The sequence below is a fragment of the Nicotiana attenuata genome, unplaced genomic scaffold (genome assembly GCF_001879085.1).
Source record: "Nicotiana attenuata strain UT unplaced genomic scaffold, NIATTr2, whole genome shotgun sequence".
Classification (NCBI taxonomy): Eukaryota; Viridiplantae; Streptophyta; class Magnoliopsida; order Solanales; family Solanaceae; genus Nicotiana; species Nicotiana attenuata.
The window spans coordinates 55105-69170 of NW_017673246.1; the positions used below are offsets into that span (position 1 = coordinate 55105).

The window sequence follows — 14066 nt, forward strand, 5'->3', positions numbered from 1 at the left end:
ACAGACTTGCTCGTGCATTCAAATCACCAAAATAACATCAACAACTTTGAATTTAGCATCAAAATCAAAGAAAATCTCAAGAACTTTCAAAGTTTCAAATTTTACAACTAAGGTTCCGAATCACGTCACATGACCTCCGTTTCTTACCAAACTTTACAGGCTTAACTTAAATCACATATAAGACCTGTACCTAGGGGTGTACAAACCGAACCGGAAAATCGCACCAAACCGAAAAGTCAAACCAAACCGATTAAAAAACCCGACTAGGTTTGGTTTGATTTGGTTTGGTATTGAGTAAAAAAAATCCGAACCAAACCGACATATAAATATATAATTTTTATATATACTTTTAAGACTTTATATGGAATTTTCTTTACAAAAATTCAAGAAATATTTGGGATTCTCTTATGGAATGTAATATTTAATAGAATATGAAGTACTCCATTTTTACTAACCTTAAATAATGGTTATATGATCACTTTCTTATCAAGTACTCCATCTGAAATGCGTCAATTTCTTTGTTCTTCTTTGTTCATATATCAAGATTTATTAAATTCTTATATCTTTTTCAAATTTGAAGTGGTATTTTGATAATCCAAAATTAAATAGAACTTATCATTAATTAGGTATCATGTTGATTTTTATGTTTAATTATTAAATTCGTTTAACCTTATAAGTATACATCAACGAAAAATTATTATCAGAGGACCAAAAAAATAACTATTATGTGTTATTAACAAAATACTACCATAAAAATATTTAAATAGATCATATGTTTGTCAAGTTTTTCAATTTTTACTAAACATATATTTACTTATAAAAATTTAACAAAGTAAGATTGAAATAATATTCACATAACAAAAAAACCCGAAATACCCGAAAAACCCGACAAAACCGAACCAATCCAACCCGATATAGTTGGTTTGGTTTGGTTTTAATAAAAATCGAACCAACCCGGTCCATGTACACCCCTGTACCGTGCTCCAAAACCAAAATACGGGCCCGATACCATCAAATTTCAAACACATTTCATTTCCGAAAACTCATATATATTCCAGAAAATAATTTTCTTTAAAAATTCATTTCTCGGGCTTGGGACCTCGGAATTCGATTCCGGGCATACACCCAAGTTCCATATTTTCCTACGGACCCTCTGGGACCGTCAAATCACGGGTCCGGGTCCGTTTACCCAAAATGTTGACCGAAGTCAACTTAAATTCATTTTTAAAGCAAAATTTATCATTTTTCACAGATTTTTACGTAATGGCTTTTCAAATACGCGCCCGGACTGCGCACGCAAATATCGAGGTGAGACAAAAAGGAGGTTTTAAGGCTTCGGAACACAGAATTTACTTTCAAAATGAGTGATGACCTTTTGGGTCATCACAACTTTTGACCTCCACTTGCCCCATGTGCAGAACTTGTTAGAAAAATAGTGGATATGGTATCCCAAAAAGAAAGTATCTAGATTCATATTTTCTGAAAGTGTCTAGATTCATTTTATTGAACATTTAGTGTCTTTATTATTTCAATGAATAATGTATCGTTATTTAACATTTGTAACTGTTGTACCATTACTCACCCATCATGACCTCTAGATTTTCTTTACCTATATATGCACACATTCTTCCCTTTTGTGGGAGAGACTACAAATACAAAAACTACTCTTCTTTCTTCTGCTGGATTTTGTACAAAGAATAAATCTTTGTTAGTTTCTGCTTCTAGTTTTATCCTAGAAGAGCTTATTGAATCCTAGGGGATACACCCAAACTGGGCGAAATATCCTTAAGGATAATGTCTTTGACACACCTCAAGCTTTGAAGAATTCCCTATAGGTTTTCTCATCAAGTATTTTCCGTAATATTTATAACAATCTTAAAGATATCTCACTTTGTTCTTATGGAGAATACTACTTGTGGAATTCTGATGGACTTTAAAGACATACGGTAATATCTTTCACTTGATATTATTTCGCGTAACATTATATCTAAGTGTCAGGTATGCATAATTGAACTAATACCTCCTCAACATTTATTCTTTCATCCTTATTATCGTGAGAATATAATAGGCAGATAAGCTTTGGCCTTAAGATGATACATATAATCTCCTTCTAATTTTATTAGTGTTTCAGGTTGTGCGTTATTTGCTCTAGTGGATTTGTAGCGTGTTATTATGTATGTGCATTTTGTATTGTGAAAGAAAATGCAAGTTGTTTCTTTAGTCTTATAAGAGATGCTTTTGTAGTTCTCTTTATCTTGAGTATTTTAAATTTCCTCTCGTAACATCTTAAAGAGGCAATATGTTAATGCATCAATATTTTACAGTTTACATATGTTGCTAGAGATAATTAATGACCAATTGAGTGATGTTAAATATGACTTTATCAAAATAGTTGTTATACATATATCTAAAAGAAATCATGTATGTATATTGTTGTCAATTGCTTTTGTCCGTCCTTACCTGCGGAAATAATTTTTTAATGTCAATATGGAAGAGCCTTACAAAGTTTGTGATTCTTGTGGTGACAATATATATATTGAAGAACCACAGTATACTGCATTTTCGTGGAAGTACTTTGGGATCTAAAAATAATGTTTGCTTATCTCTTGGTCATTTGGGTGAAAGTTGAATAATGACTGATCTTTCTTCATATAACTATGAGCTATTCATTTGAGATCAAACTTTATTGGAAATAATAATTATTTTGTAGGGTAATACTAAGCCATCATATATTCCTCAATCTAGAAGAAGATTCGAGAGAAATGATAATCCTGCAAAGTCAAAAATAAATTTGAGTAAACAGACTTGTGATCATTTTTTAAGCAAATCTTATGGCTAATGCAAGAGATTGGATGTTAGACTCTTGTGCTATTAACCATATTTATGCTAAAAATTGAATATAGTGGATTTACCATTGTATTAATGTCATATAGTGATGCAAACTTCTCTTGTAGTCTTTAACACTTTTGATGATTATTTGAGTTGATTTCCCTTGAGTTTGGTTCTTGTATCTTGGAGATAAGTGACAGAGGGTTTGGAGAGCTTATGGACGAAGTTTGGGTGAGAAATGACCAGAAGTGAGGCTGAAACGTCTTTTAAAAGAAGTAAAGTTGGTAGCCGCCTCAAGTGGGTCCCAACGGGGCTGCCTGCGCAGTCTCACAAAAATACAAATATCTCTCTACTCCGATATTGTATCGATGAACGGTTTAATGCCTTAAAAATTAGACTTGTAGATATACAATTTGGTGGGTTGATTACCCCGTAACTCCAAGTATATTGGGAGAAAAGCTCAGTGACATTAGACTCAATTTTAGTACAATTTATGAACGTAACTTGTGACGACTTTCGTCGACTTTTGTTTCACACTCGCTTGACTTCAAACTTAACGCACGACTATAATACGACTAAAATACCTCATAACATCACCTTCTAATCATGTTGAGCACCATAGTCTCACCCCAAAAGTACGTGTCATAATATTCCCAACTTGTCGACTTTCGACGAAACTTATTTCTTTGATTCTTTTAGCTTCTAAACCTTCCAACCCTCTTGCTACTTGAAGTTCACTATCTTAAATATTTTTAACCTCCAAGGTAACATGATTAACTTACTTTATGTACTTTCAAAGATGATCTTATTTTCGAGCTTACATCAATTGACTTACGACGTACTTTTACGTACGAACATGGGGTGTAACAAAAAAATATTTGTTTGAGACACACTATGATAGATCATCTGATGTGAAATGTGATAAATTCTATAATTGTGTGAAGTATGAGATGAATTTGGCCGATTCACTGACTAAATGAAACATCGAGGGGAATGAGACTTTTGTCAATTGAGATATATCAATAATGATGGTAACCCAACCTATATGATTGGAGATCCCATGAAGTAGGTTCATATGGGTAATAAAAAGTCATTAATTGATCAAACATGTACTATTATTTTGTCCCTTCCTATGGTGTGTGTATATAGTGCAAAACTGCAAGAAATCTGAGGCAGAGTTATTAAACTCTTAATCTAATTTATAGCCTTTATAGATGGTGTATTGCGTTGTAAAATAAACTTGATGAATAGACCTATATGAGTGTGGAGTGGTTCCACTCCTATGAAATTCTGACAAAAATTTCTAGAGCACTCATGAATACCAGGCGCGTGCATGGCCTCTTAGTGCAAAACAGCGATAACCACAAAGATTGTTGTAACGACCCGATCGGTCGTTTTGCTTTCTAGAACCCCGTTCCCCCTAAATAAGACTTTTCGTACATGCTTTTACTATTTATGACTTGTGGGATGGTTAGTTCGGGATTTGGAAGGTTCGAGTTGAAATCGGAACACTTGGTTCCTTAAGTTGGCTTAAAAGGCTAAGTTTGACTTCGGTCAATATTTGAGTAAACGACCTCAGACTCGGGATTTGACGGTTCCAATAGGTTCTTATGATGATTTTGGACTTGGGCGTATGTTCGGATCGGGTTTTGAATGAACCGGGAGCGTTTCGGCGCCTAATAGTGAAAGTTGGCATTTTGAGCAAATTCCATAAGTTTGGGTTGAAATGGATTTTTACATTCTAGACGTCCGTTTGGGATTCTGAGCCTGAGAATAACTCGATTGGTGATTCTGGACTTGGAAGCGCGTCTGGCAGTGGATTCGGAGGTCCGTAGGTCGTTTTGGAGACATTTGGCAAAAGTTAGAAATTTGAAGTTTTGGAAAGTTTGACCGAGGGTGGACTTTTTGATATCGGATTCAGATTTCAGTTCCGGAAGTTGTAGTAGGTCCGTAATGTCATTTAAGACTTGCACGCAAAATTTGGCGTCATTCAGAGTTGATTTGATAGGAATCGGACACGCGAAAGTGTTTTTAGAAGTTTTTGAGTTCATGAGTAAATTCGTGCGTTTTGGCGTCCAATTCGTGGTTTTTGATGTTATTCCGGTGTTCCGATCGTGCGAGCAAGTTTGTATGATGTTGTTAGACTTGTGTGGGTGTTTGTGTGGAGCCCCGAGGGCTCGGGTGAGTTTCAAACGTTCGAAAGGAATGAAAACACATCAGTTTTCTGGTGTTTCTTGGTAGCAGTTGCAGGTCCCGCAAATGCGACAAATTGTTTGCAAATGCGAACCTCGCATTTGCGAGAAGGGCTTTGAAATTGCGAAGGAGCCCGACCTAGGAAGTGTTCGCATTTGCGACACATTTGCCGCATTTGCGGTCCCAGTAGAGTCCGCATTTGAGACTCTATGGTCGCATTTGCAACCTCAGTAGTTGAAGCCCAGGATTCGCATTTGCGACCCTCGCATTTGCGAACCTGGTGTCGCAAATGCGACATCCGAGGCATGTGCCCAGCTTATTTAATGTGGGACTTAGGCTATTTATCTCATTTCACTTCATCTCTTGGGCAATTTTTGGAGCTTTTGGAAGAGGGTTTTCACCTAGCACTTTGAGGTAAGTAATTTCTACACAACATGAGTTAAATACATAGATTATGGGTAGATTAACATGTAAAAATTAGTGAAAATCAAGGATTTAGATGAAAATCTAGTTTTTCATAAATGAGATTTGACCACGAAATTTGTTATGGAACTTAGTAAAAATCATATATTTATGTTCCTAAGGTTATGGGTAACAACTTTCTTCGAAAATTTCCGAAATCCGGGCACGTGGGCCCGGGGGCCTGGGGGTGAATTTTACGAATCTTGCATTTAGGGTTGGGTAGTCACTTTAATAATGGGGATATGAACTTTTGAGCATAAATTGATTAATTTATATAATATTTGACTAGTTTCGAGTCGTTGGGCACCAAATTTGGAGGTTTGAGCATATTTTTGAACCGGGAAATAGGCTTTGAGACGAGGTAAGTCTCTATTCTAACCTTGTAAGAGGGAATTAACCCCATAGGTGAATTAAATAAATGTGTGTACCTATTTGGGGTGGGGGTGGGGAGGGAAGCTACGTACGTACGACGTGACGAGAGTCTGTACGTAGCTACTATTATGCTATTGTCCGAGTAGTCTAAGACCCGTACCATGCTTTATTTGAAATGTTTGCACCCCTACTTGTTGATTTAATTGCTCAAGTCATAACGGAAGTTGATAAAAGAGTTGTAAAAGGAAAAGTTTACTTACTTGAAGTTACAAATGAGACATTTGACTATATATGAGAATATGTGTTTTATTTGAAATGTTTTCTATTTGTGGAGTGGGTCGAACGCCTCGGTAGAAGATAGATGCATTTATGGTTTGTGTCGTTCGACCCTCGGCAGTGCACAGTTTAAATACTATATTGATCGGGTCGTACGACCTCAGCATAATTTGCGCATGTTAATTCTTTGGAACTTCCTAATTGATATTGCTTAAATGTTTTGAAATGCAAGTTGTTAAATGATAAAACTGAACTTGAGATTTAATATTTGTGAGAGAAGAATTCACCATTTCCTGTTATTGAGCTTTCAACATTATTCATGAAAACCATGCTTAATATAAAGTTTTAATACATTATTGTTATCCCATAGTAAGTGTCAAAGTCGACCCCTCGTCACTACTTCTTCGAGGTTAGACCGAATACTTACTGGAAACATATTGCTTATGTACTCACAGTACACTTCTGTACTTAATTGTACAGGTTCTGAAGCGAGTGCATCTGGTTACCAGTCCGACGCGCATATTTGAGCCCGCTTCGAGACTACACGGTGAGTTGCCCTTCCGAGCCGTACTGCAGCAGCCGAAGTCTTCCTTTTGTTATATTTTTCTGTCTATTACATTTCAGACAGTAGACTAGTATTCTTTTGTATATTCTACTAGAATGCCCATACACTTGTGACACCAGGTCTTGGCACACACTAGTAGACTTATGATTTTGGGTTGTATTTCTACAGTTATAATTTTATTTAGGTGTTTTCGCTCTTGATTGCTTTAAAAATCCGTTATTTATTAAATCCTTTAAATTTAAGGAAGTTAGTTGTTTGAATAACTTAATAAAAATGGAAATCACTAGATAGTTCACTATTGGCCTCCCTAGCGACGGTGCTGGGCATCATCACGGCCTAAACTAGAATTGGGTCGTGACAATTGTGCGAGTATAATGTGATAGATAAGACCCTAGGCTTACAAAAGAATTTTTGGTTCATAGAAGTTCTAAACTTCATCAATTGTTCTATAAGCTTATCTTATTTTTTTCTAGGTCTGGTTCATAGTCTACGAGACACCAAATTTGATACGTTGTACTCATATGTAGAAAATCCAGCAAAATATTCTATCACTTTATTCCCTTTAAGATATGTGAGATATTGTTACAAAAATAGTGGATATGATATCTCAAAAGAAAGTATCCAGATTCATATTTTCTGAAAGTATCTAGATTCATTTTATCGAACATTTAGTGTCTTTATTATTTCATAGAATAATTGATCATTATTCCACATTTGTAACTGTTAGACCATTACTCACCCATCATTACCTCTTGATTTTCTTTACCTATATATGCACAGATTCTTCCCTTTTGTAGGAGCGACTAAGAATACATAAAATACTCTCCTTTCTTCCGCTGGATTTTTTACCAAGAATAGATCTTTGTTTAGTTTCTGCTCCTAGTTTTATACTAGAAGAGCTTGTTGAATCTTGAGGGATATACCCAAACCGGATGAAATATCCTTAAAGATAGCGTCTTTGTCACGCCTCAAGCTTTGAAGAATTCTCTACAAGTTTCGTGATCAAGTATTTTTCGTAAGATTTACAACAGAAATTCAGCTTAAAAGTTAAAAGTGTTGCCCATGGAGCAAGCAGGGGCAATGGACAGCACTTGTTAAATTGGAAGTTCTGCCCATAGGCCAAGTGGGGACAAAAATTTCAAGACCATCCACTTTAAAGGCTATTTGTGTACTTCGCCCAAATGTAAACTCAACAACCGTTTCAAAACTATTCAAACTTTAGCCCCTTTTGATACAAAAATTGAATCGTAAAATTTTCATGTGGTGCCCAGTTTTGTGCCACTCATTAAATTTGTATTCACTTTTTATAAAAAACTTAACCGATACCCAATTTTTGGATAACTTCAGATAACATACACTTTTTCCTTCTTCTTTACTGTTGTTTTCTTCTTCTTCTTCTTCTTAGTTGCAAAACAAGTTTGTTAAATTTGTTATTGTTTTGATAATTTGATGATTGAGATTCGTTCTTTATGATAAAAGTTATGTTTCAAATTTAAGCTCATTTGGAGTAAATTTGGGCATTGAATAATGTATTGGATGGTTGAAATTTGAAGACACAAGTTTATATTTCAGAACTTTAAGATTCGAAATATGAAGTTGCTTGCATTCAATAGATTGAACTGCTTAAGATTCGAATTTCTGAAGTTGCATTTGAAAGATAGAAGAACTTCAGATTTGATTTTTGAAGTTGCATTGAAGAGATTGAACTATTTCAGTTTCGAATTTTTGAAGTTGCATTTGAAAAATAGAAGAACTTCAGTTTTGATTTCTAAAGTTGTATTGAAGAGATTGAACTACTTCAAATTAGAGCGGGTACACTTTGTAAAATTTTGTGCAATGCTGGTATAACTTTAATGGTGGCCCCAAAAGTGGGTGTATATGAAAATGCCCCAAAAATACCCATAATTACATTATGGAAAAAAAAAACTCCAACACAATGTGCTAGAGTTCAAAACTTTTGCTAGTGAAACTCCAGTACATTAAGTTGGAAAAATCTCCCTACATGTGAAACTCCACTACAGTTTGATGGAGTTTTTAATTTTTACATGTAAAACTCTATCACGCTGTGATGGAGTTTTGAATTTTTACATGTGAAACTCCAATATATTGTATTGAAATTTCGTACTTTTACATGTGTTTGATGGAGTTTTTCAATGTTTTAGCTAGGGATATTTTTATCTAAATTTTATTTTCACATTGAAAAAGGGTAGTTTTCAATTACGTTCAACCAATTGTTAAATATTACTAACACGCCCAAAAAGTGGACAGCATGTGCCATTCTTACCTATATGCGAATATTTGACGGGCAACTTTTCAATGACCAACAAAAAGATAAATTGGTCACAGACCTGGATACTCTTTAAGTAGAATGAGGACTATTACTATTGCTTTATTATCTTTAGTTATGATCGGTGCTCTTTAAAGTTAGATTTCCTTAAAATACAGCGAAGACCAACGGCCATAAAACATGGTCCTGTCATTTACTTCGAGTTCTTCAGCCACTATCCATTTCACTATAATCATTGTATCAGGAATCAAAAAGTGTTCTCCCTTTTAACCCAAATGAAAAAAGAATCCAGGAGATAATTAAATAAACCCATCTTATTAAAGAAGTAACTCCGTCAATCAAAAATGGTATCATTCCTTAATTTCTCACATCTGAAAGAAGGCAACGAACCAAAATGGGGAAACAGAAACAAAAAAGTTGAAGCTCCAAAATGTATGACTGCCAAATGTGTTCCAATATAAAGCTACTTCATACAGGTGTACAAAATATTTTACAACCAATAGATTCCTGGAACCGCTGGCACTGCTTACACATCCACTTTAATTACTTAAAAAGTACAAAATTCAATGCATCTGCTTAATAACGCAGACAAGAGCTTGGATACACATGCCAATAAGATACAATAATTTAGCATCTGTATGATCTGTTATACACCAATTGTCAAACAGCTGCACAATAACGTCTTCCTGTCCCGTCACTAAGGGAGCCTTTAATATTTCCTGAAACCATACAACCTTTCTTGTAGCAATGAATTATGAACATATATGCTCTTAGCTTTTTAATAGGGGAACTATAATAGAAGCAGTTCAATTCTTAAAAAGACAAAGCATATATTATCATTCTGACCCACCAAAGCATTTGCTTGGCTGACAATGTTAAAAAGGAAAGACTAAGTGACTGTTAATGAAACAAGAAGAAACATTACCAGGAAGTTCAATAATAGTTGACATGAATAGAACCCAATCAAAAAATAATGAGACCTTACGCATAATCCTAGACCAGGATGGTATCTCCTGGAAAACATTGCAGAATTTGGAGAAAGAGTACCTGAGTGGTCAGTAAAGGTTTTATTGGCACAGCCAGTACCATCTCTATCTTCTTAATGCTGGCTTCCTCCTCCTTTCTGGGATGGTACCCTGGTCAGTTTGCTTGTGTTTCTGTACCATGTTATAAACCTGCATTAGAAGAAAATTGTTAGTCATCATTGGTTGGTTCGCCCATTCCCAGCCAAATGTTCAACAAACAAAAGCAGCAGAAAAGTAGGGTTATTGATCAAGAGAAATTCTTTATAGGCAGGACATCCAATAAATAGTACTCTTGGTTGCAATGTTGGCCATTGTACCAAGTGTTCGAAGGCTATACATCTCATAATCCTTAGATGGTAATAAGTGAAACTAATGTCGAACATCTGAACACTGTAGTAATGTTGTTTTTATACTAGCTAACTATGTTGCACTATGTTATAATTTGAACAGCCGGAAAAAAAGGAACACACGAGCTAAGCACGAAGTGACAAGATAACTTCATATATCAAGTATTTTATAATGGCTACTAAGACATATATTGGCATGATCCCACAGGTAAAGCTCTCGATAGGTGCATTATAGATTACAGCAACAACTATGCCTCAGTCCCAAACAAGTCCGGGGCTATATGAATCCTCACTTCTCCATTTAAGCTCAACTTATGTCATCATAGTACCAAATAAAATAGAAGTAAAAAATAAGTTAAATATATATAAATAATGATATTAATAATAACAATATTAGAAGTTTTCTAACAAGATTAAAACCTATTCTCAGGAAGGGGAGCCTTGGTGTAACTGGTAAAGTTGCTGCCATGTGACCAGGAGGTCACATGTTCAATTCGTGGAAACAGCCTCTTGCAAAAATGCAGGATAAGGCTGCGTACAATAGACCCTTGTGGTCTGACCCTTCCCCAGACTCTGCACATGGCGGGAGCTTAGTGCACCGGCTGCCCTACTAAAACCTATTCGCAACTAGTACAAATCACCTATATGGATTTTTTTACTCCATTGTGCGCTATCTCTAGCTAAGTTTGCAATGATTCCGTGAGTTTTAGGTCTTTCGAGAAACCTTCCTTCCATGTGATTTTGGGTCTATCCCGTCTCTTTTTTACACCTAAGTGCATTATAGATTAAAGAAAACAATTCAACTCAAGATGTGATTTGTCAAGTCATTCTGCAGTAGTAAGTAAGATGGTTTGCTGTTTCAGAAAAGTTCTTATTTCCTTATTTACAACTCACTTATGTGATCTATCACATTTCTTCATTATAACATTCAACCACACAGTAAAGGTGAGTAGATCCAAGTATACTTTGATTTTCAGCAGTACCTTTCTTACTCCAGATGTCAATCCCATGCTATCGAGGTTTTTACTATCGACATATTTCCATGTCATACTCTCTTTGTCCTGCTTTTTGTAGTCAATGCTTCTATTTCCTTCATGTCATCAGAAAGCACATGCAATTAAGTATATGAAAAAAGGTGCTACACCGTAAACATTTGAATCAGTAGCCAGAGGTAATAAGACAACGCATAGAATGCACCTTTTGGACGTAAGACCAGCAACTCTATGTACATCTTGAGGCGTATATGACTGAAGACATGGACATATTCTCCAATATATTCTCGTGAAACTATTCTAATAGATTCTTTAAGATCTAGATTGCATGATGACTGTAAAAATTTATCAATTGCTATTCTTCTCGAGGCCAAGTCTGCTTCCTTTTCCAAGAGAACTGATGGAAACTCCCAGAGGCCCGCAAGTAAACCATTATTTGGTCTTTTCACAAGAATAAATTTGCTGCTGGATTTAGGTCCTATCGTTTCCTGGCAATCCAGTATCTCTACAACACTAACAGCGGAAAACTCATGCCTTTGTTTGGCCTTCATAACTTTAATTGGGTAATCTGTAACATGAACTGATTCGTTCTGCCTAGAGAGTGATAAAGCATGACATTGAGCAGAGATGGGGCATGCAGCGCAACCTGGATTCGAAAGAGAGCACAACGTAGCCCCAAGTTCCATAAGAGCTTGGTTGAAATCTCCAGGCCTAAAAGGATCAACTAATTGCCCTGCAAGTTTCCTAATTCAAAAGGAAATAGATAACATGACACAGGATGGAAAATTCACTAAGAAATAAAGTAATATCCAAAATTGGGTAATTACTAATATCTGGCATGATCACTGCTTAAGGAAGATAACAATTTAGATTTGTTTCCGGAATATATTCGATAAGAAATAGAAAGAAAAGATAGGTAGAGAATGGAATATGATGCAGTTCTCTGTAGTGCTATGTTGCTCCAATCCTCCAAAACAATTGCCGCACCCATGTCAGATCCTAAAAAGTCATTTTAGGAGGATCTGACACACACCCGGCAGCATCTTCCAAGATCCGAGCAATATAGCTGTAGTGTATTGTTCTTCCAACTTGCTTACTAAGTAACTATTACAGTAAGAAAGCAACAAAAAACTGCATTATGCATCACAAAGACTCACCAAAAATTCTTAACTGTCGCTGCATCTTTTGGATTTGCAGATATAGCCTTCAGCCTAGAAATAACTCTGACCACATTTCCATCAACAACAGGCACTGCCTACAGTAATAACTTAGAACATGTGATAAGAGGAAGAGTGTATAAGTCAGTCAAAACTTTGCAAAAGCTATTGACCTTTTTGAAGGCGATTGAGGATATAGCACCAGCAGTATATTCACCAATTCCTTTGATGTTGCGAAGATCTGAAACTGTCTCCGGAAAAGTACCTCCTTGTTCGACAACCTCTTTTGCACCCTGAGAAAGCACAGATATCTATAATAAACAAACTAGATAATGAGTACTTCAGCAGAGTTGTATGCTAATTTGCATACTTTAGCAGTACTCTTTAAATCAGTTAACAATTATAGTTTCTCTACAAATATAGTTTGATGTTTTCATCTCTTAGTCTGCAAATTACTTTTCAACTCTCCAGCTGTGTTGTGCGACAGATGTAAAAACTTCTTTTTTTATTTCCAATATTTCGTAATTTTGACATGTTTTTACCTTTTTTTCTAATGTTAGGATGAGACTATTGACCAGAAAATTAAATAACCCACAGCAAAAACAGAAACCTCACCTCCAACAAAAACCGAGCTCGTCTATAGTATCCTAAACCTGCCCACATTTCATTCACCTCCTGCAAGGTAGATAAAAGAGAAAACTCCGAATTCAAGAAATTCCAAAAAGAAAAGAAGAAAAACATCAACAAGGTAAGCAGCTAAGTGTTACTACCTCAAGAGAAGCTTGAGCGAGATGATGAAGAGTAGGCCATTTATTCATCCACCGATTAAAATAGTCAATCACAGTTGAAACCCTAGTTTGCTGAAGCATTACTTCAGATACCCACACTGCATAACCCCTTTTCTCTCTCTCATCATCATCATCTTCTTCTTTAAATCCGCAACTGTTACTACTACTTATTCTTCGCCAAGGAAGGTCTCTTTGATTATTATCGTACCATTCCAATAGAGAAGCCCTAATTTGTAGGGCTTCGTCTTTGCTGAAACTGAAGTCCTCTATATCGCCGCTAGTTGGAACTTCAATTTTAGGTTTAGGTTTTGATTGTGTGGTACGGCGAGGTCTCTTCTTGGAGATGGCCGTTTTCTTCTCTGCTCCGGCGCCGATGGCGTCCATGGATGATAGAGAGTAGTGCCGATTGTGTTTTCCCGCTAAACAATGCGTTTGAAAGTGTAAGCAAATGGCTAGTTGCATACTTTTCCTTTTCAAAAAAATTTGGTGCCTTTTTCAATGTAATGTTAAATGAAAAAAGAAATTCAAAAAACAGTCCCCACGAGTACGTTTATTTTTATATTATTCTTCAAATTACGACTATTATTCTTTCCACTAAGGATTGATATTTTTAACCCTATCCTGTCCTAATTCTCCCATGTGTATTTTTTAGCCACTAATTTAGCATTGAAACATTCAACTGCTTCATTAACTTTTTGTTGACTTTATATTCCTTGCATGAGAATCTCACATGGTGCAAGTCTTGGATGAAAAATTTTATTTTGTGTCTCACA

General features: G+C 35.7%; 1 protein-coding gene across 1 annotated transcript; it reads right to left on the bottom strand.

The window, feature by feature from the left end:
* Positions 1-9419: 9419 nt before the first annotated feature.
* On the bottom strand, positions 9420-13761 carry LOC109215825 (adenine DNA glycosylase). The gene is made up of 8 exons (XM_019379940.1): positions 13276-13761; positions 13121-13180; positions 12679-12798; positions 12506-12603; positions 11554-12092; positions 11340-11446; positions 10032-10159; positions 9420-9703 (listed from the first exon to the last, which is right to left on the bottom strand). The coding sequence occupies exons 1-7, from the start codon at positions 13753-13755 to the stop codon at positions 10076-10078; spliced, it is 1488 nt and encodes a 495-aa protein (XP_019235485.1). The 5' UTR covers positions 13756-13761; the 3' UTR covers positions 9420-9703; positions 10032-10075.
* Between the last annotated feature and the right edge of the window lie 305 nt (positions 13762-14066).